Raw genomic sequence first — 26,138 nt, 5'->3', positions numbered from 1 at the left:
ATGCATTTTTTTTTGTTTGTTTTTATAACACCTGGACTTTGGCATTTTTTTTTTAACAAGGATGTTCCCATTACAAATTGTGAGGATCCAAATATTTATCAGCATTTAAGACAGAAATCGGAGGGAAAAAATATAGCTGTGGAAATATTGGATTCTGCAAGGTCAAAAAAAAAAAAAAATTACAGACCTCATCCAGCAATAAAGTTTAAATCGCACAAAGAATCTCATTCAACATATTCAAATGCTGAGAGCTCGACGAAATCCCATTTGAGTAGGTTGTCATTTTTTGCCCTGATTGCATGTCGGATTTTGATAGCTAAAGAAAGCTATTTTCCAGATGCCGCTAAACATGGGGAAGCAAAATCCGGTGCTCAGATTATTTTGACATCGCAAAAGTTGAAGCCGACTGATCTTCTTCCAACCTGCATTTCTACCGTCTACCTAGAAACCAATGCAACGCAGTTCCTGGACGCACTGTTCCTCCCTCCATGAATGGTGCTGTGTTTACCAATTCTCAATGCCCAAACACCACTTGGTCTCCATTTATAAACATGTGATTGTATGAAAAGATAGTATCACAGGAAAGTGCGCCAGAAGGAGCGAGCTGGACTGAAAGCTGCAAGAGCTGCCACGTCAGATGCTGCCGAGGCTTCTTGGCCGTCACTGCTAAACCCACACACACACACACACACACACACACACACACACACACACACACACACACACACACACACACACGCACACACACACACACACACACACACACACACACACACACACACACACACATGCAATTCAGTACAGCGCAGGCGCACACACACACAGACACACACACAGACACACACACTCGCACAAGCGTACACTTCTAAGAGTTTGCCTTTCATAGAGTCAGCAGCCAAGGCTGACACCTCTGCTCAGTGTAGCATTCACCGCTGTCTGTGTGTGTGTGTGTGTGTGTGTGTGTGTGTGTGTGTGTGTGTGTGTGTGTGTGTGTGTGTGTGTGTGTGTGTGTGTGTGTGTGAGTCAACTCGCATGGAGCCGCTCCATCAACAACACTCGCAGGCCCTAATAATAAAGCCAACAAATCCCTCGCTCCCTTTTTCCACTGCCACATGTCAGAGAGGGCACGGCCCGGCCCTGATTGTATCCTGTTAGAATTATTTCAGGATTTGCACTACTAATGCATCTGAATTTTTATCTAACGTGCCTGTGAAAATAAACAAATGCAAAAAAAAAACCACAATTAAAAAAAAAAAAAGAAAATGCAGCCTCTTATTTTTTTTCTCTTGTTGGTGCTTTCGCCTAGTGGGGGGAAAAAAAAATATATATATATATATATATATATATATATATATATATATATATTCCGGAATACAACGACACTATTGTTCGAGAGGAAAATCCAAATTACACACATTTTAAATCTGAGGGGCGGAGAAAAGCCAGAGATTTGATTCTCCAGATAGCCATTACTTCCTCTAAGGCTTGTAATGTGGTTATGAAACATTAGCATTCCTTCACATCACCAAAGAAACCCAGTGTGGGCATAAAACAAACATTTTCGCTTCGGGACCAGTACGAGTAGTTTGGAATAAAACTGCTGAACGCTCAAATCGTTTTTTTTAGATGACGAGCAGGTAGGAAGTGGCTTTTAAGCCTTCCCAATCCAACATAGCCCAGATAATACTGCGGCTTCCTCTTGGAATGAAAGAGAGAGGAAACTGACAGAAACTGGGCTGATTTTTAAAGACAAAATGAGATGGGAGGTGTGACCGGGCAGGCGAATATAAGACGACACATAATAAAAAGGAGACGGAAAGTATGGGAAGGTGTTAGGAAGGCAAAGCATGTTGTTTTAAGAGGAGACCGCATATGAATTTCGGTGTCGGTTGATCTTGTGAAGGAGGACTTTTATCTATCCTTTGAGATTTTTATCAGCGAGAGGCTTAAATACAAACCATTCTGCAAGAGGTTTTTTTTTTTTCTTCTTTTGAGATGATTTGGAGAGATAATATGAGAGGAGTTGTCCTCGGCTGCCTCACACTCAGGTCACCAACGCTTCGTAACAGCTGACACACGGCAATGTGAATGAAGTTGGGATGAGCAATACAAATCTTGATACACGGCCAGTAATGTGACACATTTACGATTTGTACGAAGCAAGCAACTGCCGATGCGCAATGACGCCGCTCACTAATTAAGTTGCAATCTGATTTGACGGAAATGATGAGACACCATTGGGACTCTCAGTTGTAGCCAAATTAATTTACAAATAATAAAGCTAGAGGGTCTTCAATATCAATTACATTCAGCATTAATTCAAACCCTCAAATTTATGACACATTGCGGTAATTAATGCTTTTGAATTTGTCCATCCGCCATTTTGATTTTGAATTTTGCAACCAAACTTAAGTTCTCGAGATGGGCCAAAAATTGTTGCAATGTTACTCATCTGAATTATGTTATGTCCTCCCCCCCCCCCTCATATTTTATATTTAAATGACAGTTAACACCTGTGTGGATCTACATATGTCAATCAACTGGAGGACACATTGTGGTTGTCTGTAACTATTTGTAGTTTTATCACACCAGTGGAACCAGAGTCGATGTTATTATTGGAACTCTTTACGATACATATACTGAATGGATAATCTCTCAATTGGAGAATGCTTGTTGGGATCACTGTGACCATCTAATTTTGTTGCCCTTGCCGCCCAACTGTGTATATTTTCTTTAATTTTGTGCTCAGCATGAGTACATTACCACCACGGCGCATGCATGTGCATTTACAAAAAAAAAAAAAAAAAAAAAAAAAAGAGAGGAGACAGGTGTCCACACGCAGGCCAGGACACAGAGTCAACAAACAAGGGTTGCGTTTAATCAAGGCTAGTTTGTTTATTTAGCAGTGGTTAGGTTTTCACTTTCAAACCTCCCAAACCTCCATTGCAAAATTCATCCTTTTAGACTCCGGAGAGAACATTCAAACAGTATTAATTCCCCTTGCTGGGAAAAGGGACAGCCTTTTCCCGGAGCTATCCATAACATCTGAATATAAAAATAAATACGCAGAACGGGCTTTACCCTCAAGTGAGGAGGGGGGGAAATATCTGGGCAGTGTATGTTTTTCCTCACTTGTATCAGTGTCTGGAGCAATATATTTCTCGACGTTAAAGCCGACTGTCACCTTTTCTCGAGACATTTTTTAAGCTGCCTTCTATGGCCATCGGGAACTTCGTTATCTCTTACCCCCCAGTTTCTCCCTGCTGGACGACCCCCTGTGCCAGTTAACTCACCGCAAGCCGTTGGGAGGACCACAAGAATGCTTAAATCAGCATAATTAGCCCTGTGTGTACTTTAAACACACACGTTTTTTTTCCCCCCCAAGCCTGGACCCCTGCCACCCGTGTACCGCCTTATATGCATCCACGGCCTCTCTCTTTGAATCAATAAACACAAACATTTCAGCAGTCGGTCGTGTCAGACACATGCACACACAAACAAAACACAAGGGTTTAAAAAAAAAAAAAAAAAGATGCTGGGTCCCTTTTCCCACCCTGCTTAGTCTCACTTGTGCAGCTGTTCCCCAACAACTGGCCTCAAAACCACTACGACCGCACTAACACACTTTACTGTGCGGCTTAGCATGAGGCGGCTAAATGAGTTTAGCATGGGCGCTAAAAAGGCGGTTGTAAAGTTTCCATAAGACGGCTGGTAAAAATCAAGCGGGAGCATGCGATGGCAGAGAGTTTGCGGTTCGCTCCCACACACACACATCTGTATGTGTTTTGGATTTCACTGGCGCATTAACAAACAATTGCCTCCCAGCAAAGGCATGATGCTTGGCTGCACATGAGGATTACCATTACAGACCATTTAATAATCATAATCACCACCATCAAAAATGAATCAGCCCGAGCATGTGATATTATATTCAAGTGACTGCGAGGCTCATATTACCAGAGATGAGACTAGACACTGTTTGTTGGCATGACGGGTGTGTTGCTGCAAGTCTCTATTTACCTATTAGGGCAAAACGTGGTTATGCAGCAGGTCAAGTTTGTGTGTCTGCGGTAGATAAGAGCAACCACGCAGCTGATACACGTCAAGTAATCTTGGTGAGCACAACCACGTCCAATGGAAACAAATATAGCAGTCGCGCCCACTCGGCTTGTGGCTGACGCCAAAAGAGAAGTATAAGAATATTGATAGAGGTTTGTTTCATACACATTTTGCAACTGAATCACCGCTCTGTGTTGAGCGACGTCAAGTGAATGCTCTAAAGTCAAACGTAATTCGTCTCAGGACGCCATCGGCAATCTGGAATAATTGTCTAGTTCTACATAACGTTTTAATGCAGAAAGTGTTTTTTTTAAAGTTCAGGAGCGTAAAACCTTCATATAAAAACAATAAAACACTTTGCCGATTTAAGTGACGTAAGTGTAAAACAAACGGGAATCACAATTGAAGATGTGTGTGTGTGGGTTGGGGACAGGAGGGGGGAACGGGGGACACGACAACATTTTTTCCTTTTCCTCGGGGGGTCGTAACAGAAATTAATTGAGAAGCACTGGCCTAATCATAAAATTTAAAAACAAAAACAAACATATGATGTTAATTTGTATAACAAGTGACAAGTCTAAGGCCGGCCGCAAATTCAAGCAAAACAAAACTAGGAGTTGGTGATTCTTTGGCATAGATAGACCAAGAGATTGAGGACTGCGCATTTACTGGCGCGCTGCAATGGAAAAACGGTGAGCCTGTATCTGGTTTTGAGGCTCCACATACAATAAATTGTACTGTGTGTGTGTGTGCGTGTGCGTGTGTGTGTGTGTGTGTAAGTATTATTAAATAAATCCACAAAAACATTATGTGATTATCATGGAAGAAGGACACTTCCACAAAAAGAGGAAATGAGCAGCAGAAAAACAAAGAGAATGTGGAGAGTTACCATGCCTGCACCTCATCATTTTGGTCCCAGAGACTCTCCGCACTTCACTTTCTATTGGTGCTACTTGGTGGTGGCATAGTGGTCTTGCCAATGCTTAAAATGTGGAACTTTTTTTTTTTCTCATAGCTCATGTGTATATTTGAGAGGCTGCTAAAAGTGGGATATTCACAGGCGATTCAAATTTTTAAAAGCCACAAAACTAGTGGCTGACTGTCAGCCACATATAAAAACCAGCTGCCCAACCCCACACACTGCGCGACAGTTCATCGGTTTCGGCAGCGCCACTCGATGTGCGGCGGGCGCGATCGTAACAGCAATTTAACATAGTATGCTTACTTCATAGAATTTTCAGAGGATTGTTTTGCTTTTCATGTATTCTACACAAAATTGATTGTTCTTTTTGAATAAGTGGTCAAGTAGCGTCCTGTGTGAAGGCAATTCAAACACCAAGCAAATGTTGACGTTGATAATCAAGCGGGAGCATGCGATGGCAGAGAGTTTGCGGTTCGCTCCCACACACACACATCTGTATGTGTTTTGGGTTTCACTGGCGCATTAACAAACAATTGCCTCCCAGCAAAGGCATGATGCTTGGCTGCACATGAGGATTACCATTACAGACCATTTAATAATCATAATCACCACCATCAAAAATGAATCAGCCCGAGCATGTGATATTATATTCAAGTGACTGCGAGGCTCATATTACCAGAGATGAGACTAGACACTGTTTGTTGGCATGACGGGTGTGTTGCTGCAAGTCTCTATTTACCTATTAGGGCAAAACGTGGTTATGCAGCAGGTCAAGTTTGTGTGTCTGCGGTAGATAAGAGCAACCACGCAGCTGATACACGTCAAGTAATCTTGGTGAGCACAACCACGTCCAATGGAAACAAATATAGCAGTCGCGCCCACTCGGCTTGTGGCTGACGCCAAAAGAGAAGTATAAGAATATTGATAGAGGTTTGTTTCATACACATTTTGCAACTGAATCACCGCTCTGTGTTGAGCGACGTCAAGTGAATGCTCTAAAGTCAAACGTAATTCGTCTCAGGACGCCATCGGCAATCTGGAATAATTGTCTAGTTCTACATAACGTTTTAATGCAGAAAGTGTTTTTTTTAAAGTTCAGGAGCGTAAAACCTTCATATAAAAACAATAAAACACTTTGCCGATTTAAGTGACGTAAGTGTAAAACAAACGGGAATCACAATTGAAGATGTGTGTGTGTGGGTTGGGGACAGGAGGGGGGAACGGGGGACACGACAACATTTTTTCCTTTTCCTCGGGGGGTCGTAACAGAAATTAATTGAGAAGCACTGGCCTAATCATAAAATTTAAAAACAAAAACAAACATATGATGTTAATTTGTATAACAAGTGACAAGTCTAAGGCCGGCCGCAAATTCAAGCAAAACAAAACTAGGAGTTGGTGATTCTTTGGCATAGATAGACCAAGAGATTGAGGACTGCGCATTTACTGGCGCGCTGCAATGGAAAAACGGTGAGCCTGTATCTGGTTTTGAGGCTCCACATACAATAAATTGTACTGTGTGTGTGTGTGCGTGTGCGTGTGTGTGTGTAAGTATTATTAAATAAATCCACAAAAACATTATGTGATTATCATGGAAGAAGGACACTTCCACAAAAAGAGGAAATGAGCAGCAGAAAAACAAAGAGAATGTGGAGAGTTACCATGCCTGCACCTCATCATTTTGGTCCCAGAGACTCTCCGCACTTCACTTTCTATTGGTGCTACTTGGTGGTGGCATAGTGGTCTTGCCAATGCTTAAAATGTGGAACTTTTTTTTTTTCTCATAGCTCATGTGTATATTTGAGAGGCTGCTAAAAGTGGGATATTCACAGGCGATTCAAATTTTTAAAAGCCACAAAACTAGTGGCTGACTGTCAGCCACATATAAAAACCAGCTGCCCAACCCCACACACTGCGCGACAGTTCATCGGTTTCGGCAGCGCCACTCGATGTGCGGCGGGCGCGATCGTAACAGCAATTTAACATAGTATGCTTACTTCATAGAATTTTCAGAGGATTGTTTTGCTTTTCATGTATTCTACACAAAATTGATTGTTCTTTTTGAATAAGTGGTCAAGTAGCGTCCTGTGTGAAGGCAATTCAAACACCAAGCAAATGTTGACGTTGATTCCCATTGTTACTGGAAATAACCCTGTAACGTAATCAATTAATTTATTCTATATCATAAACGTGGCCAGCAAGTGACTTAAATCGGTCATATAATTTCCGGTACTGACTTGAGAAAGCCATTTGCGTTGTGTTGAAATGTCATTTAGAGCTAAAAACGTCACTTATTATGATTAGTGTTATTACTTTTGAAACTCCCGCAAATACAGATCACATTCACAGTGTCTCCAATTACCGGAATGGAGGCATGCAACTACAGTCAGTGAGCGCCAATCCATGCTGAAAACCATTTGTCAGCAACATTTGATCAAAGTGGTGTGATACTGTTAATGTGAGGATGTGGGTTGCTAACTAGCCACAAACTTGCCCGCTCTCTCATGTGTGTGCGTTGAGTGAGAGAGAGAGAGAGAGACGATCGCACAGGCATGAGTGCACCCTTTAGCTGTGTTTGTATGTCGCCACAACTGTGGATCTTACGCAGGGTTCAGTCGAGGTAAAGATATGATATTACGCAACGGGTTATAGATTTTTCCACCCCTGGCCGGCTGCCAGCGCTCTCGACAGGAGAGAGAGTGAGAGAGAGTGATGGGGTGGGGGCCGGGGAGGGGGCGGCGACCCGAGAGCAGCACACTTTGTTCCACAATGTACGATTCACCAAACTGGCCTCCCCAGTTACAGCGAGGAAATTGTGCGTTCTTGCAAATTACTCGGTAATATTGAAGGAGTGTCTCGTGCTGTTAAACGAGAGGAGTTTTATCATTTACATTTATGAGGTCTGTTTGATATTTAGGCCACCGCCTCCCGCAGGCTGTGTGGACGGCCGCTGCGACTGCTGCTTGGCGTCTATATGCTACGCGTCTATATCTCACACACACACACGCACACGCACACACACACACACACACACACACACACACACACACACACACACACACACACACAGCGTAGTCAAAATAACCTAAGGAGTTCATGTGACAAAGCATGAAGCACCAGCTTTGATTTAAACATTCAGCAGCAGATCTAAAGTTAACCTCAAATTTGTATGGATTCTAAAACTAGTTTACTCCGGGTTAAAAAAAAAGAAAAAAAAAAGGGGGAACAGAGAGAATGTTTTGTCTTGCATGTAAAACTGTAAAAGTTAAACATCATTAATTGACTTGGGCTCCATCCCAGGTTTCAAGATTGCAAAGAGGTGGCAATTAAGTAGTTTGCGCAGGCAGCGGAGTAAGGTCGTCACATGGCACAAGGCATGCTCATTTCACAGTTAGATATTATGACTGCTATTACTGGTAATGTTTTTCATTGAACTATTTACTGTAATTAATATTATTTTGCTCGTGCTAATAGCTCGCGGCGCATTTCGTAAAAATACAAGTCGAAAGAACAAACTCAGGTTTTGTTGCCACTGCAGGAGGAGAACTTCATCGTAAACCCAGGAACTCTGAGGTCAAATGGAAAAACTCTACAAGGTGGTTTTGCATGAGATCTTACCTTTTAACAATCTTACTTGTGACACCAATACAAAGACGGCTAAATCGTCTTACTATTGTTCCCATTCTCCAATTCGAAACTGAAGATGTTTTTGAGATGAAAGACGAAACGTCTTTCAACTACCAAGAAAAGCAGTTGCTTGGATGACAGATAATCGAGACACGTGTTGTTCCTAATTATCACCCAAGTGTCAAAAGAACAAAAACACTGTCGTGTCACTTTGCTCGCCATTGAAATATCACATTGTTAGCCTTATAGCATAACTGCCCGACTCATTTTTAACTTACTGTGCTACAAAAAAAAAAACACCAATCTCCTTACTTTTTTTTCTTGATGTCTATGTAGATTCTCAGTCATCAAGGTTGTAGCTGTGCACAAAGGTTGAATCGATGCAAGCGAACTATGCTACTAGGCTGACAACATGGTGACGGCGGAGTCTTGCATCACGAAACCTTCCACTGAACACCGCATTCTTTTCTTCTGAACCTCTTCTACTCCCAACACCCTTTGTTGAGGCTGATCCTCTTGGTCAATGAAACACCCACAAAAAAAAAAAGAAACCTTACGAAAACCAAACGTGGGGTTAATTCTTCAATGCCACTGATGTCACATAAGGTACACTGGGAAGTATCACAGTTTGAACTGAGATTTGTGCAACTTTCGAGATTTTCCGACGTACAATCTGTGACATTTTCAACAACGGAAAAAAAAAAAAACCTCCACGTGAGAACACATTTCGAACAGAGCCGAGCAATCGTTGGCCACGGACGCCATACTATCCAACTGACTTAAAGCGAGTCTGATGTGCGTGCGTGACAGACTTCTTGGGTGTGGACTACATCCAAAACAAGACTTGGAGGAGTCGGCGGGAGCGGCCCGGTCTGTTTCCAATCAGACGCTCGCCTGCCACGATGATCAACGCCACTCTTCCCTTGATTTACTCGCAGCATATGTTAATGAAACTTCTCATATCAGTCTGGTCCACATTCTTCCCGCCTGGATTAAGAAGGCATGCATACGGTTCACAGACATACACACACACACACACACACACACACACACACACACACACACACACACACACACACACACACACACACACAAGGCATAGAAACGCTTTCACTGAGCTTCTCTGGCCTAGATCTTGCACACAGAGGTACTCTTTTAATTGGGCTCTTGATGCTCGACATAGGGCGTACTTCCTCTAATTAGCTATATCTATAGCGTATGGGAGGCTCGATGAATGCATGCATGTGTAAAATCCTCTTTTGAGCAACTCCAAACTAACTAAGAGCTTTAATTTCACGCTAGACTGCATTGTCCCATTGAGTGGGGGTCCCCCCACAAAAGACCCTGTGAGAAAATCAAAAGGAACGCAAAATACACCAATAGGTGATAGAGGAGGGGGGTGAGGGGGAGGGAAGGAAAAGGGAGCCCGCCTGAGACAAACAACAACACAACAACAACAAGGCCGGCTCATCCCCCAACAATGCCGATCTAGTTCTAACCGTCACTCCTCTTTTACAGGGAGCTAATTGACGAAGAGGACGAAGGTGAGGGGGGGGGGATCGGCCCCCCCGGCAGCTGCGAGAGGAGGGATGCACGGGAGTGGGCGGCTCACATTTCCACCATTTGATCATCTTATCAGCTGCTGCTATGTTTAATTCATGGATGAAAGTTTTCACTGTTCTGCCTAAGAGTCTCAAGAAAGAAGTGCACAGTTTAGCGAAACATCCAAAGTCCATTGACAAAATTGCTAAATTTTGTGGGGTAAAAAAAAGGAAAAAAAAATGCTCCAAACGCACACATCATCGTGGGCATCCAAAAATGAGTCCACGGGTGTAACTGTGCTTTTTTTCTTTGCCCTTTTTTTCCCCCCTTGAAAACTGGTTGTGCTACCACATATTCCGAATGGTATTTTCCCCCCTGGAGATTTGTTTTACTGTATTATTATCCACCTCATCTTCATTCTAATGTGTCTTCTACTTAAAATTTTTAACAAGAACATTTTGTTCATATGACACAGCACTATGGCACTTTATGGGTTCAATGTGAATGAATGTCCGTACTTTCCATTCTCCTGAGCAACGCTATAAGGTTCAAACAAACGGCGGCCTGAGCAGAAAGAGCACATTGACTCACTTTTTTTATCTATCTCTGCACAACATATGTGATGGTTGTGTCTAATTTCAGACGCCGCTGCGAGTACGTGTGCATGACCGCTCAATACAACTATATCGCAAACCAACATAAGACAGCTATAGGGGCCGCCCGGTTCCACTGGCCGCAGATCAGCGTAAACCTAATCCGCACTGGGAGGCAAGAGAGAGGCTATATTCACACGCGAGCACATATATCTGCATACACAATAACTTCCTTCCATGCAGGGGACAGCCACCTATTACTCTGCGGTGCCAAGCGCCTCTGTTAAGCTTGATAAATCCATTTTCAATGGGCAGTGAGGGAGACTGCGCAAGATAAGGGATGAGCACACTGCTGGATCCAGCGCACCTCCAAGACTCACACACACTGTTTTTGGAGGGGGGGAAAATGCACCAAAAAACTCTTGTCAACAAATCATGCTTCCCTCTTTTGCAATCCTAATGAATCTTCTCAAATGACACGTTGGTGCCATTCTCCAGCATCCTTTCATCCAGCCATCGCGGCTCGGCAGCAAGGTGGGCCTGGTCCGCAACCAGAAGGAAGGATGAATAAATAAAAAGGACACAATGTACCTCTGGGTTGCGCCTGTCTGCTCGCATCCCGCCTGCCTGGCGTCCTGGCACCAATGTCTGCCCACTTTCAGCAGGCCTTCCTTCCACCACAGCAAACCTATTCTTCACTGTATTTACTGGGCCTACCAAGTGCCGGTGTGTGTGTGTGTGTGTGTGTGTGTGTGTGCATTAAACATGTTACAGGACAACAAAGGTCCACTTTACACATCTGCCATGGAAAGAAAGAATACGACCATATACATACACACAAGCACACACTGTATGAATAGGGCCTGAATGTGAGGATTTCGCTGAACTGTGTCACAGGCTGCCGAGAGTCAGGCATTTGACAAAAAAAATTGCAATGTCACGGCATGTCAAAAAAAGATGTGCAGACTAGCATTTACACTTTGGCTATTGTGTCCCAAATAAACCTTTTTCTGCATCACTCTGTCACTATGCTGCCGTGCACCTAAACATGATTGTTTGAAGGCTGAGAGATGAGCCTCCACACGTCAACTCGCACTGATGCCTTTGTGAATATCAAATACGTTTGGGGGGTTGCAGGGGGGATGTTGAGAGATAGACATTCACACTGGTGCTTTTGTGGGGTAAGAAAAATAAACATGCAAGTATGTGAATGCCGGGACAAGCATTGACACAAGTGTCGTCAATGTCAATCTATTTTCCCTGAATCAATTGTTCACATTTATGCAAAAGTGCACCATTTTTTTCAAACTATAATGAGTGAATGCGGAGGATCAAGCATTAAGAATTAGAGCTGAAAAAATACATTTGACACTTTACAATAAATTCTGAAATGCCCTGTGTCAAACAAACATTAAAATGAATAAATCAAGCATCCACACCAAAGCTTTTTGTTTTCCGCCAAAATAATATGTAAATGTTTTAAAAAATTGAGGGGGAGGGGGTCAAATAAAATATCCTCAAATAGTGATATTGTGCACAGAAAAGCGATGACATTTGCCAATTGTTGTGATATGCTGCTATGTATTAACCACTGTTCAATAGCACATATCAGCATTCAACTAATTGGGGATGGCACAGAATAAAATTCTGAATTGTGTATTTTGCCCGACCATTTTCGATACTGCATGTCCAGTAAATACTGTAATTCTCCAACTACAATTTCTGTGTGTTAAATTTAGGGTATATGGGGCAGTAGCAGTGAGGCACATTGTAACAATGGATGCTGATTAGAAAGCATCGATTCACACTCGCTTGTGGAGAAGACCCCCAAACAACATTTCTATGTTTTTCTATTGCTATATGCATCATAGGCTGAGCATGCACTACAAAAAGCAAATACTCATTACATTGGAAAATACTGTATAACAATAACAAAAACAACAACAACAACAATAATAATAATAATGATAACAATCTGAAGCATAAATAATTTGAAGTCAAACCCTGATGAGCGAGAACAAAACAATAAAAGTTATTTATTCCCTCCCCCCCAAAGTACACCATACAATCTCCTGCACAAAGTTGTGCATCTCATTAGTTTGCACGCAGCCTCGGAAGTTGGCAGGCTCGGCGAGCACTTGACTGTAAGCTGAGATAATTGATTTGAAAACGCCACACATAAAAGTTTTAATTAAAGACGCCCCCGCAACCTTCAAATCGCATCAAAACTTTATGCAAATACTTTCTCTGCCGTCACGAGGGCTGTGAACCGCTGCCAGAGTTGCACTTTTTTGGCTGCACCTTTTCGGGCAGGGCCGTTTCCAACAAAGCTCTTTAGCGCTATTAATAATGCACTCAAAGGTTGTTTACCCCGCTCCCCCCCCCCCTTTTTTTGGGAGAAATATTAATTATTTACGAGGTGTGATCGAGGAATGACGACACGAAACTACCACAGTGCGCGCGTGTGATCTTCACGTGCGCAGCTTCAACATAAAAGATTGGATTCCAAAATAAAAGCGCATGAAAGTGACCTGCCACGTTTTATTCCAAATTTTATATTTATCTTCAAGAGCATGCCCATCATGCACTGCGGTGTCCATGTCTGCCAATTCATTTTAATTAACGGAAAAGACGGCGTGAACTCGGACACTCGCAAGAGCAAGCAGGCTTGGAAATCGCGTGGACTAAATATGCAGAAATCAAATAGAATATTGATTAGGAAATGTGCCACGTACACATATACTGCCTGATGCCAGAGTGACAGACTGCAGAAAGGTCAAGGGACGTGTAAGGAGGCATTTAAAGGACACGAGTGAAGTGATTAATTCAACATACAAAATGTGATTGGAAATCATGTGATTCTCTTGTGCGAGCGGGCAGAGGAAATATGTTTTTAAAAAGTCAGCGAGGAAGGCCTTAAGTAACACTGAGAGGGAATCCACATGTTTTCCATCGTGAAGCTATCATGCACACACACGCACACGACACACACTGTACACACACACACACACACACACACACACACACACACACACACACACACACACACACACACACACACACACACACACTGCTCCGTTTAAGGACACGGATCGTCTGATTTATATGCAGAGCTTTCAAAAGACGGAAAAATGTGGATATCACATTTGGGGTCTGTAGGAAAGGGTAACTGGCATGAGAAAATAGCTAATATCAAAAACTTGATTTTTAACAAGTGTATAAAATGATAATAGGCTGCTTCAGTAAAAACATTTTCTGCCAGAGTATGTGAGATGGTAGCTCTTGATCAATGACTAATGAAAATTCTACACCAGGCATGAAACATATAAAGGCTATTAAAATTAATTAAATAAATAAATAAATAAAATAAGCATTAAAAAAGTTTACCTGGTGTCTACACAAAAAATGTAATAGCTTTTCCTACAACTGTGCCGAAGAACCTTTTCTTTGGTGCATCCTGATTTTGAAAAGCCACTTTCTGTTTATTTCATTTATATCTGCATAATGTAAAAGGAAGCTGAAAAAAGTAACAAAAGAAAACTGTCTTGACCTTTGATGTGATCCTTTATTAAATTAATGATGAATAATTCAAACAATACTAAAATGTGTGATTCATCACGTTGAATCATGCATTGACCTATTATTTAGAAATTAGGATTAAGACAATTATGGCACAATGCTTTAAAAGTGAAGGTCCACCATCTCCTTGTCTTTTTGCTTTTCAATAAAAGCATTTTTTGCACTGTGTGTGTTCTTCAATGTCGTTTTTAAAAATCAACCAGTTTATATTTTAGTGTAACCCAATAGATGCATTACTGGGCCTGTAAAATAGGAAGAAGTTGTATATCCCTTCACTCATATACTGTATATACACACACACACACACACACACACACACACACACACACACACACACACACACGAAGCTATATTTTTCCAAAATAGTTCTTATTAATTACAGTACTTTAAAAAAAACGAATAAATGATAAAATAAATACACAGCAATGGCAAAAAATAATGAGGACCACATGCATACTATCATCAAATTACTCTAATCTCACAATGCAGCCCGTGTAAATTCCTACCATTCATTTAACATAAAATAAAATAAAATGAAAACACTTCAAAAAAATTGCCTTGCCTTCGTAGAAGTCAAGTGTATTTTCATCCAAGTGTACATCCCGCACCCTGAACGCACCACATGCCCACGCGTGCGCGCGAAACGCACCATCGCGACTAATAGACGTGAAAGTGAATTCACGTCGTGGAGGGGGGGTTAGGAGGGCGTCCACCGTGACCGTGAAAGCACCACGATAGCGCAAACTCGCCCTTGGCCGCGAGTGAGAGTGTGCGCGCAGCTCAGTTCCACTTCCTCGGTCCGTGAACGCAACAAGTCGGTTAAACCTGTCGGTGTGGTTTCGCGTAAACTTGGGTTCTCTCGGTGGTAGGTAATTCGCGATCACTTGCACTTTACTGGACTGTACGTTGAGATTTGATTTAGTTAAAAAATAGTAAAGTGGCTTGAGCGCCATTTTCTCGATAGCGCAGCGCCCGCGTTGGAGCGTTAAATGTCACAGCGCAGTTAAAACGGAAAAGGTCGAGAGGTTGAGCTAAGGTTGAAAAGTGGAACGGCAAAAGTGGACGGAATTCTGCGGGAGAGGAAGGCGGAAAAGCGGCAGACAACGGGCACACTGCAACCGGCGTACAGCCTCAGGCGCACAAGACCGGAAAACGGGGCAACCCACAAAGCGGTTAAAATCTCCTTTTTTCCGTGAAAGGACGAGATTAAAATGCGTACCTGTGTCAAGCAGTAAGGGGAATACATGGCTGAGTCTACAGGTGGCGGTCGGAGCAGTCGCGAGTCAACGTGGATGGAGGAGGTTCGCTGCGGTGCCGCATTGCAAAGGCTGGCCGAGGCTCGGTGCTGTGGCTCGGTGCAGGCTCTAACCCCGCCTCGCTCACTGTGCCGCCGAGCTCCGCACCAACTTTTAGGGGAAACTTTTTTCCCTGCTGTGCCTCCCTCCCTCCTCCCTCCCTCCCTTGCTCTCACATGCCCTCCCCCCCTCACTCTCCCTCCCCTCCCTCCCGGCACATGCAGAACTGTAACACTACTGTACGTCGACTGCTTTCTATTAGAACTTCGAAAGCTAGCGAGCTTGCCTCTCCAAAAACGAACAGAATGGAAAGGCTATGGAAAAGAAATATGAAAGCTTCCAGAATAAGAGTGAGTGGACTACATAACACACACACACACACACACACACACACACACACACACACACACACACACACACTCTCACAGACACACAAACATAATTATAGCAATGCACTCATGATAGAAAATTACAAGATTTGAAAAGGCTCCAGTTTATTTTTGCTCCCTCTCTAATGCAATCAATGATAGAGTCCAAAATAAAATAGTGCACAAACATGTAATTTCATTTCCTCATTTCCGATTACGTGCACGTTATCAGCCTATCAGATGTCCTTGTCGTGAACAAAGCCTGTAATTGTTAAATGCAAACATATATTGATCTCAAAAGTTAAATACAACCGAACTCGGCAATGATTCTTTCATGTACCACTAGAGCCTGTCAAAATTTGTTTTTAATGACGAAAAGTCTGATTTTAATGTAAAACAGAACATTTTCAATGCAAAATACATAGGAGCTCGTTTGGGGGATAATATAGTGTTGCCATACTAATTTATAACATTTTTATGACAAAACCGATGTTTTCATCGCTAAATTGGCCGTTTTCTTTTAAAAATGTGCACCAAGTTTTTGATACTGCATGTTGGCCGTATTTGTGGATTGTGTTGCAGCTCATGTTTTTGAATAGGTCTGTGCAAGGGTTGGTCATGTGCATCTTGCTAGACACACATCACACGTTAAAGGAAATGCTCAACCTTTTTGTGTCATTTTCAATTACACTTATTGACATTGAATAGCGCCACTACACAAGAACTTAAAAGTAACAATATTAGAGTGGCTCTTCCATTCCTGCTTGCCTTCAGTCAGCTTGCGCTTATACTTGCAGAGAGGCTGGCTACACCCCAGACTGGTTGCCAAACACACACACTTACGTTCACACCTATTGACAATTGCCCATTGACCACAGCATGCAAGTTTTCGGAAAGAGAAAGCCAGATTATCCATCAACTTCACACACGAGATAAAATTATCAACTCCCAGGTAAATGTAAATTTTCTGATGCCAAAAAGGTTGCGTGTAAGATGAGGGCAATGCATATCGCACAAAACTTCAGTGTTCCTCATGTGAGACCTCAGAGATCTGTGCTTGTTTTACCATTCTTTCACTTTTCATATATAGTATTTTTGCATCGTCATCATGGGAGCTCATGTTACGTGAAGTTAATGGAATCATACTCAACTTTGGCGTCAACGTTTATGTGTTGTCACTTATCAAGGTTAAGTTTTGTTGTTTTTCTTACACTTTACAATGGTCAACTTCTTTTTACACTTGTATGACATGTCAGAATGTTGATGTTGAGATGAGATAGACAAGTCATATTTAGGACTGGAATCATCCTCCGTAACACTTTTGTCAGTTATTAAGACTCATTGTTTACATTTGTTAATTAGAAATTGTAAAAAGGAAAAACAAGATGCACAAGGCGCATCTTTGAGGTACTCCTTTGGAACTTGTCCTGAAAGTTAATACTGATAGCTTTAATATTAATTCCATTTGTGAAAAAAAATTAAACAAGTATGTTTAATGTTACTTTTCTTGCTCAGGTTGCTAAAAGTTTTATGAAGGTCAGTGCTGGGCCATGGTACGTATTTCCAATTGCATAATTTCTGACAATGTTGACTTGCTAACGTGCGACTGCGTTGAAACGACAGTAATCGCTGTTTTAGTTACAGTAGCAGATGCTGGCTCCAACACTGACCAAAATTCGCATTGAATTAACTTTTACAATCTGGATTTGAGGAGCCTCGCTATCTTTGCCTGTAAGTTATGAACGACACCACATCACATTTGGAAAAAAAAAAGAAGAAAAAAAATTCCAACTATTTCCACGGACCTTCTGGCATGCTTTGAAGAAACCAACAAAGTTTTACTGCAAGATGCACATTTGCTTTCTTGACACTTGTAATTTATCACCCCAGGCTTTTTTCTTTTCTTTTTTTCGTTTTAGCGCAACAATGTCTAGCTCCTACTGCAGCATGCTGCGTATAATATCCAGCACATATGCGGACAGTTGATACCTGAATTTAGACCCAGAGATCCAAAGCCGCTTCAGTGTGACTCCCATTGTATGCAAGTGATACTCTCTGGTTCTAATCAGCCTCGGCTTTATCCTCGCCCGCTCCCTGCTCCTCGGCCTAATCAAACTTATATATGCAGGCAGAGTGCCTGAAATTACACATAAGCCCCTGCCTCCTGAGTGTGTGTGTGTGTGTGTGTGTGTGTGTGTGTGTGTGTGTGTGTGTGTGTGTGTGTGTGTGTGTGCGCTCGCGCAAGCTATAGGGTGCGGTCTTGGAAGTTGAAGTCAATGCCAAGTTTTTCAAGTGGGGGTGTGGGGGGTTACGAAGCTTTGCAAGACCTCAGCCTATGTGGGATACTTACCACAGTGCGCGCCCACAGACACACACACACACCCACACACCCACCCACACACACACACACACACACACACACATTCTTTCACGTTCAAAGATACATAGGCAAGCAACAGTGGAAAAAAAAAAAGGGAGGGAAAAGAGCGAACAAGGTGAAGGGTACCGAGTGTATTTCTTTCCATTAGTCGCTTCTCGGTCCAAACCACACCCCAGCACGGCACGGTTCCAAACCCCAAAGCTGTCGCACACGCGCTTCTCTTTCGCTTTTTCCTTTTCTCTTCTGCAAACCAATTATTTTTTTTTTTTTGCTTTTCACTCTCCATCAGTGGCATTTAGTTAAATGTTAAATTGGTCCAGTCCAGAGTAAAACATTTTCGAGCCGAGATCCGGAACATCATAATACAGTATATACTGTAGTTTGCGTGATAGTTGAAATTAAAATATTTTACCTGAGCAAGCAGATGTATCAACTCTCAATAGAAACACAAATGTTATTTTAAAAATTTTTTTTTAAATTGTCTGAATTAAAAGATAATTTTTTTAAAATGTTTTGCAACATCAACTATATTTAATGTATATTTTTTACATTACCGATACATAAACATGTACACAATACATTGGTGTATTTATTTTGTATGTTGCATGAAGTTTTTCCTTTAAAAATAAAGTGCCTTTGGACAAGACGTCCTTCAAAGGGAAAATGAAACACCATTGCGCATAAACATAAATAACGACCTTGAATTTGCAATAACTGACCAGGGGCATTTATTTACTCAACTACATTTGGTAGGAGGTGTCTGTCAGGGGTTAGGGAATTTGAAACAGCCTTATACAGAAGTCAAATTGAAGTTTCAAACTAACACCAAACACAGTGAAGTCATGTAGCTCCTGGAACATCGACTTGGACGCATGTAACATCCTGGCGTGATCACACGATCACATACTCTCCAGCGTTCACAACATTCAGGTTAATTCTTCTGGGAGACTGCTTCCGCGCTGCCGGTTTGGTTACTAACACTTATCAACTACCGGAGGCAAATTCCTTGTGTGTTTCACCATACATGACCAATAAAAAAGCTTCGGATTCTAATATTCAAGTTTGGATTTTTGTCTTTGACTCTCTTGAATGTGAGATGTTGCATCTCAAAGGACCAAAGGACAGTAATAGTAGGTTAAATAATTGCTATATAAAAATCTGAGCCACAATCAGTAACATTCAACATATTTTTCTACACGGTATTTCAAGTCCGACTATCCATTTACCCTGAACTTTCTTAACCACTGATTGCCTTACACACGCACGCCCAGTTGCAATCCACATAATTGTCACTGAATCAACTATTTGATTGGCTGCGTCATATCACACGGGGGAGTTCCAAGGCACACGGTTGCCGGGCCTTTTCTTCATGCGTGCATTTGCAACTGTAACAACCAGGAAAAAAAAACAAAACAAAAAAAAAAACGGTAGTTGTGCTAGTTAAAGAACAGTTGATGACGAATCTGGAGCAGATCTGTTTAGAAATGCGTCATGGTTCAGTTCCCGACCACACTATGATGACCTCTGGTCCACGTGGTTCTTCTACTGCAGCTGACTTAAGCAGCCATCTTTTGTCTGGAGCTGGAGTCCAGCCTAGACGCCCATCTCAGTATTCAACACAACGCGGGCACTCCGGCAGCCAAATCCCAAACTATAGCAACCGGGCAGGAGCAGCTACAAAACACCACAACTCAGGTTTGCATCTCAAAACTCCCCATTTCCCCATCTTGACCGCCACATTGTGAAAAGCCCCCTCCTTCGAGCTCGGGCGGTTTCCAAGAAAGTGTTTGCCACACGAGGGGGGGGAAAAAAAAATCCACATGGTGCGACAACACTTGAGCGTGTTGTGGTCTCCCGTTGACACGCGCCGCTAGCCGCGCATTTTATGTTTACCATCTCCTGTGGTTACGCTGTACGATAAAAGCCAAGGCTGATATCGCCGTTAGCGAGCGAAATGTGTGAGACAGGTGGTTGTGGCTCCCTTTCAAATGCCGCTTATGTGAGCGCAGCAGTCATGTACGTACACTACACGTACAGCCATATGCAGTCAGAACTGGTCATTACGGCTAACAAGCCCCTCCATACACAGGAGATGCTAGGGGTCTGTTTGCAATCTCGGCGCGTGTGCATGTATGTGTGTGCGCGCACGGAGCAATGTGTCGGGCCTGCTGCTTTTTGAAGTGTTTACTGTGCGCAAGGGGAGCTCACGTTTTCAATCCGGCAGCTTTAGATGATATCACATTTTTGTTTATAGCCAACCAGAAGTATACATCTTCATGAAGCGTGTTGAATACAATCCTTCATACAGTTGCGTGTGAAGTAGCATTTGGGCCACACTGGAAAAAAATATATACATTACAAGGGGGCGGGGGGGAAAAAAAAAACGATTCCAAGCAATTTAACAAGTCAAAATTCCTACAAAGGTAATTGCAACAATTTGAGGGCAAAGGCCACCGCCGTATATCATGCACTATACGGAAAACGTATTGAAAAACAACTCATGTAAAATGACATCATAATTTTCAAATGACACATTTTCCTGGCACTATTACGCTATTCTCAAAGTACTAAAACCACATCATGCATGATTAACACACAGCGCAGAAAAATCCTGCCTATTGTTCATTACTGCGCTTTAGCTGGCACCGCGTTTCAGTCCCACTGAAGGCAATAATAAGCCTTGACAAATCCACGCTAAAGAGCAAATAAGTGATACGTGGGAAAATATGTGATGCACACCAGAAAAGTTGCAATTTTAAGCTGCATTCTTGCATGTCAGGGGAATTCGTAATGCATCCTTTCGTGGCTTCCAGGATGACACGTTTGGATGAGAACGGCACTGCAGGAGTGTGCGACGTTTAGTCGAAAACAAAGCAGTGCGCTCCATTCCAATTGCCCTACTCCCATGCCCAGTAACTGTAATAATACCACAGAACATTTGCTATAAAACATTACAAACAGTGTGTTTAAAATGGTTCGAAATCAGTGGCTAGAATGTAAAATTGTGCCAACTAGAGTGCATAATCTTTCATAGGAAATCTGTCAAAATTCCTGTGAGAACATGCGTAGTGGTAAATGTGTTAATATTGGTGGGGGGGGGGGGTGGTGGAGCGTGTGAGGCTGTCAAAAAAAAAAGGAAAAAAAAAGAAACATGTGACCACAGTGAGTAAAGGTAAATCATTTTTTAATCCTCGGCTTGTTTGTATGGCTATAAAATGAACCACTTGTATTTGCGGTTCATTCATTGGTGTGTGTGTGTGTGTGTGTGTGTGTGTGTGTGTGTGTGTGTGTGTGTGTGTGTGTGTGTGTGTGTATACCCTGTATGTATCGGACACAAGGAAACATTCAGGCACCCCTGGGCCTCTGACAGGATCGTCATTCACCAGGTAAGCATCAGTAGCCTGCAAAAAAAAAAAAAAAAAAAAAAGGAGAAGAATGGAATAAAAATGTGAAATAGACTCCTGATCAAAGACGCTTGAAATGCGCATCGGCGAGCGGCATAATAAGGGATCATTGTGAAGAAAACCGTCAATTGTGTAGAATTCTCAAATTCTGCAATATGCAACAAGGCTGTGGAGTCACCTTCCACTCGTTTGCTGTCGAAAGAAGTCCGACACGGCCTCAGCTATGGCAGAATGAGCTACAGTCGTGCTATGACAATTCCAGGCAGCAATATGATGCCGAATGCAACACCGGCATGAAAACGAGTGCTCAGAACATTCAGAGGGAGAGCCTCCACCCATTTAAAATCATGTTTTCAAATCTAATTGAATCATCTTATGATTGGTTGGCAACCATTCTAGAGTGTCCTCATCCAAGTTCAGTTTGTGAGAGGCTGCCGCACAAACCGGTCCAATGAGGAGAACCAGAATAGAAAGAAGAAAAAAAAAAAAAAATCGATGGCTGGATTTTAATCGTCGATTAATCAAGTAGTAATTCTCAAGATCAATCGAGGTAATTTACAAAGATGATTTAATGAACATCCAAATATTTTAGCGTTTGCCTATTTCAGAAAAATACCTTGAGAATAATAAAACAACCAGGAGGAGGAGGACAAAAATATTTTTGATGTTTTGTAAACAATAAACCTTGCCAATAACTCAATACAGTAATAGCAGAGCTTTTTTTTTTTTTTTTTTTTACATTCTGGTTACAGAGAACTCATGTTGAGTAGAAAATAATGCAATCGTGTGTTTGTGCTTCATTCTTCTACCTTTTTTTTTTCTCTCTTAAATTCAAAGGAGAACAAAAACAGTGTTTAAAATGTGCCACTTTCAGGCTGCACCAGCACTAGAAATAATTGGGGCCAGACCGGTTAATCAGTCGGCCGATTTAACCCTTTCATGCACCCGGTAACCCAATAACATGATAAGTCCACTGTAGTAACCGCTGTCCCCGAAAGGGTTAATCAGCCAATCTTTTTTTAAATCTGAAAAAAAAAAAAAAAAAAAACAGGCAGATTTTTGCTGATTAATTACTTTCAAACACACAACAAAAGACAAAGATAATGACAAACACCCCCGGGGAAAAAAGAAAAAAAGAGCATTCAAAAAAAAAAAAAAAAGTTGTAAAGTCAAATGTTGGAGGACAAAGTATTGTCAAACAGTCAAATTTTCATCCTTTCAATTCCTGTAATTCACTTTGTTGTTTTTATTGTTGACTGTTGTAAGCATTACGGGACCAAAAAAGAAAAAAAAAAGTTTTCATTATAATCATGATTTACTGTAATTTCTGGTCGACAATTTGCTAGTTTCGCCAACACTTTGAACGTTGTGGTTTTAAATGGCACGTGGTTAATTTATGGCTCTTTAAACGAACAAGCCTCATGCATCATGCATTTACCAATTGTCTTCTCACATCTGATGAATGAAATTGCCAAACAACGTCACAGTGGACCAATGAAACTGTCTGAAGTCACGCCCATACCGAATCCTCATAACAGTCGTGGTCAATGGTCTCAAACTCCGATTCTTTTTATTTATTTTTATTTCTAAATTTAAATCACTTTGTAGTCCGGGAATTAAAGTAATCGGCTGATTAATCGGTTAAGGTTGTTTTTCTTCTGCCAAATATCTGGCCTCAATAGGTCCATATTGGTTGCCCCTGAGAAATAATCAGAGTTGTCCTGATCGCTTGATCGGAAATCAGGGGGGGATGTATAGTCTACTTAAAAAATGTATCTGGCTCTAGATGATTTTATTTCGTGAAACCACTTGACAAAGAAAAATTGAGTAAATTCACCACACCATTTCGGTGTCTATTGTGTCACAGTGTGAAATTGATTCATTGACTATTTAAGATATTTATTTTCTTCCGACACTAAATGGAATTTCAGATTTTTTATATATATATATATAATTGATTTAAAACGGGATATTAAATCATAATTTGTTTTCATTTTATGCTGCACCGCTGATATGCTATAAAAAGACTGTTTACTCGGATGAAACCACAGCTGCACTAGATTTAGAGCCAGATAAAACGCTATCATGTTGGGTAAATTTAATGGAATGAAAAAAAAAATTACGGCGAAGAGAAAAGTTTGGATGCACTCCTTTTTTTCTTCTTAATGGATTGCCGATGTATCAGATCAGGCATCGATATTGGCAGATACACAAAATCAAGTGATTGAGGCTAGGTTGGAAAAAAAAAGTGGAGTAATAATCCAGATAAAAAAAGTTGCTTTTAAAATTGGGTTTCCCGAATTTTGGATTGGGACCAAAAATGGGGTCGATGCTTTTATTGTTCAGGCAGCTCCAAGATTTCTTGGCAAATATCTTTTTGATTCATGATTGTTGTTTGTCAACTCATGTCTTCTGTGTTGTTTTTGTAGTTGTCTTTTTAAATCAGTAGCTTAGTAGAGTATATGTTATGGTAATACATGTATGCATGCAACTTTTGACCCTGGCAAGAAGCAAATTTCTCATTTTGGGTCAAGAGATTTGAAAAGAAACCATGCAGAAACCTTACTCCGAAGTTACTAACATGTTATCTTAATACTACATCGTTGTAGACAATCGTGAATGTTTATTTTCTAGCGACAGAACAAAGTCCTAACTGACAAACAGCTTGCATAGCATCTCAAGCCAGCCCAGTGTGTAAGCACAGCTCTGTATACATGCATGTGTGCATTCAGCGAGCTTCATTTGTATTCTAATTCAAGCGGGCCAGCAAGACGGGGTTCTGGCAGAGCCCGGTGCTATGAAATGGGCTCTCCTCGCAGTGGTGCCGCTGATTGGATCAAGCTATCCCTCTCCGCTTAGCCGAAGGGAGGCCAAATCCCACAGCCGCTGCGGCGTTCTGTGAAATCCTATTTCATTTCACAACTTTAACGGATAAAAAAAAAAAAAAAAAAGCAAACAGGCGCTCTTGTGCCAGCCGGGACCCCGTGACACATTTACTCAGCAACAACACGAGCCCACAGAAATTGTTTTAACGGGTACGTACAAAAAAAATATAATCACCTGTGCACATATTTACATGCGCGCGCAGGCACACGGACGTCCACGTGTGTGCCACTTAAGCAGACGCGCAGACACAAACCCCATAATAAGAGCCAGACGCTGGCAGACCGCACAGCCGCGAGTTGTGGCGAAAACAAAGGCTATTCATACCCTTCGCCTTTGCGGCTGCCTCCATACCCCCCCCCCCCCACCTCCTCTTGCTGTTTTATTACAGATAATCTGCACTCACAAACCTCCCATTTTTTTGGCAATTGTGGGATTTTCTAATCATCTTTATTAGTGCATAAACATTGCTTACAGGGGCAACACACTGCCCATTGTTCAGGCTTGGATGGCAGGATAGAGACCTGCTGATAAGACAGGATTGCTAGGCACCATATTATACGACGGTCGTCTTTCGCCAGGCCACGAGTCCGGTCACGCGTCCCATTGGCCGGCCTCATCCATGGCACCTGTGCAGGAGCAGACGCCAGCCAACCGGAGCTCGGCGAATCAGGTGTGTGGGGCGGCTCCTGCGATTGGCACGTCTAGGACGGAGACAAGGTCAGGTGCAGGGGGCGAGCCTCCTCTGATTGGCCGACACGGTGCCCAAAAAGTGACGTCAACGGCGTCATTGCCATTGGCTGCCGAGGAACCATTTGCATGATTAATACGTGTGTGGTAGGAGGGTGGCACTGGGACAACTGGCTCAGTTGGGAATGTGCAAGGCAACATCCATTTCCAAAGGCAATATAAGGACAAATGTTTTTGGACGCATGGCTAAGTCAATAAAATAATCAATCAGGGATTGATCTCCCTTAGTCCCCCCCACTGAATCCTAAAACCCCAATTTATAGGGCAGTGGTGTATTTGCTTACGACCCACCTGCAATCGATGAAAATCCCCTATATAGGTAGACCATACTAAAAAAAAAAAAAAAAACTTTATGGTTTTGCTCCCTCCTCCCACCAGCGAACTCAGCTCAACCCACTTTCATTCCAAGCAGTAGTTTGGCCATTTGATTTAGTGAACAACTCTTCAAGAAAAGAAGCTTTCAGATGTACTACCGTATATTGAATTTTCCTGTCAAACTAAACATAAACAGACTTACGCATCGTGTATTTAAAACGACCACATGGCTTCGTATTATACGAAGGTCTGCTTGCTGAATTCTAACCCAAAATGCAAGACACCTGAGACGGGCTAACAACACTAGCAGAGAAGTAGAAGTGCTATAACCCTTTAAGGCAGCGGTCCCCAAACTTTTTCCTGTGAGGGCCGCATAAGCTTTGCTTCTGTGATGGGGGGGGGGGGGGGGGGTGGTTGGGCG

At 42.1% G+C, this 26,138-nt stretch overlaps 1 protein-coding gene across 9 annotated transcripts in view; it reads right to left on the bottom strand.

Annotated features, from left to right (window-relative positions):
• Positions 1-26,138, bottom strand: part of nfixa (nuclear factor I/Xa) — a 134,563-nt gene that overhangs the window by 98,209 nt on the left and 10,216 nt on the right. For 8 of the 9 annotated variants that reach the window (XM_019861840.1, XM_019861836.1, XM_019861841.1 and 5 more), the window contains exon 2: positions 21,683-21,766. In XM_019861840.1, coding sequence (XP_019717399.1) covers positions 21,683-21,766 — 84 coding nt within the window. Of the gene's footprint in view, positions 1-15,541; positions 15,762-21,682; positions 21,767-26,138 lie in introns of those variants that run through there. The other variant, XM_019861838.1, reaches the window with a different exon arrangement.

Source organism: Hippocampus comes, unplaced genomic scaffold (genome assembly GCF_001891065.2).
Source record: "Hippocampus comes isolate QL1 unplaced genomic scaffold, H_comes_QL1_v1.1 scaffold7, whole genome shotgun sequence".
Classification (NCBI taxonomy): domain Eukaryota; kingdom Metazoa; phylum Chordata; class Actinopteri; order Syngnathiformes; family Syngnathidae; genus Hippocampus; species Hippocampus comes.
This window is presented reverse-complemented; position numbering and strand designations above follow the sequence as displayed.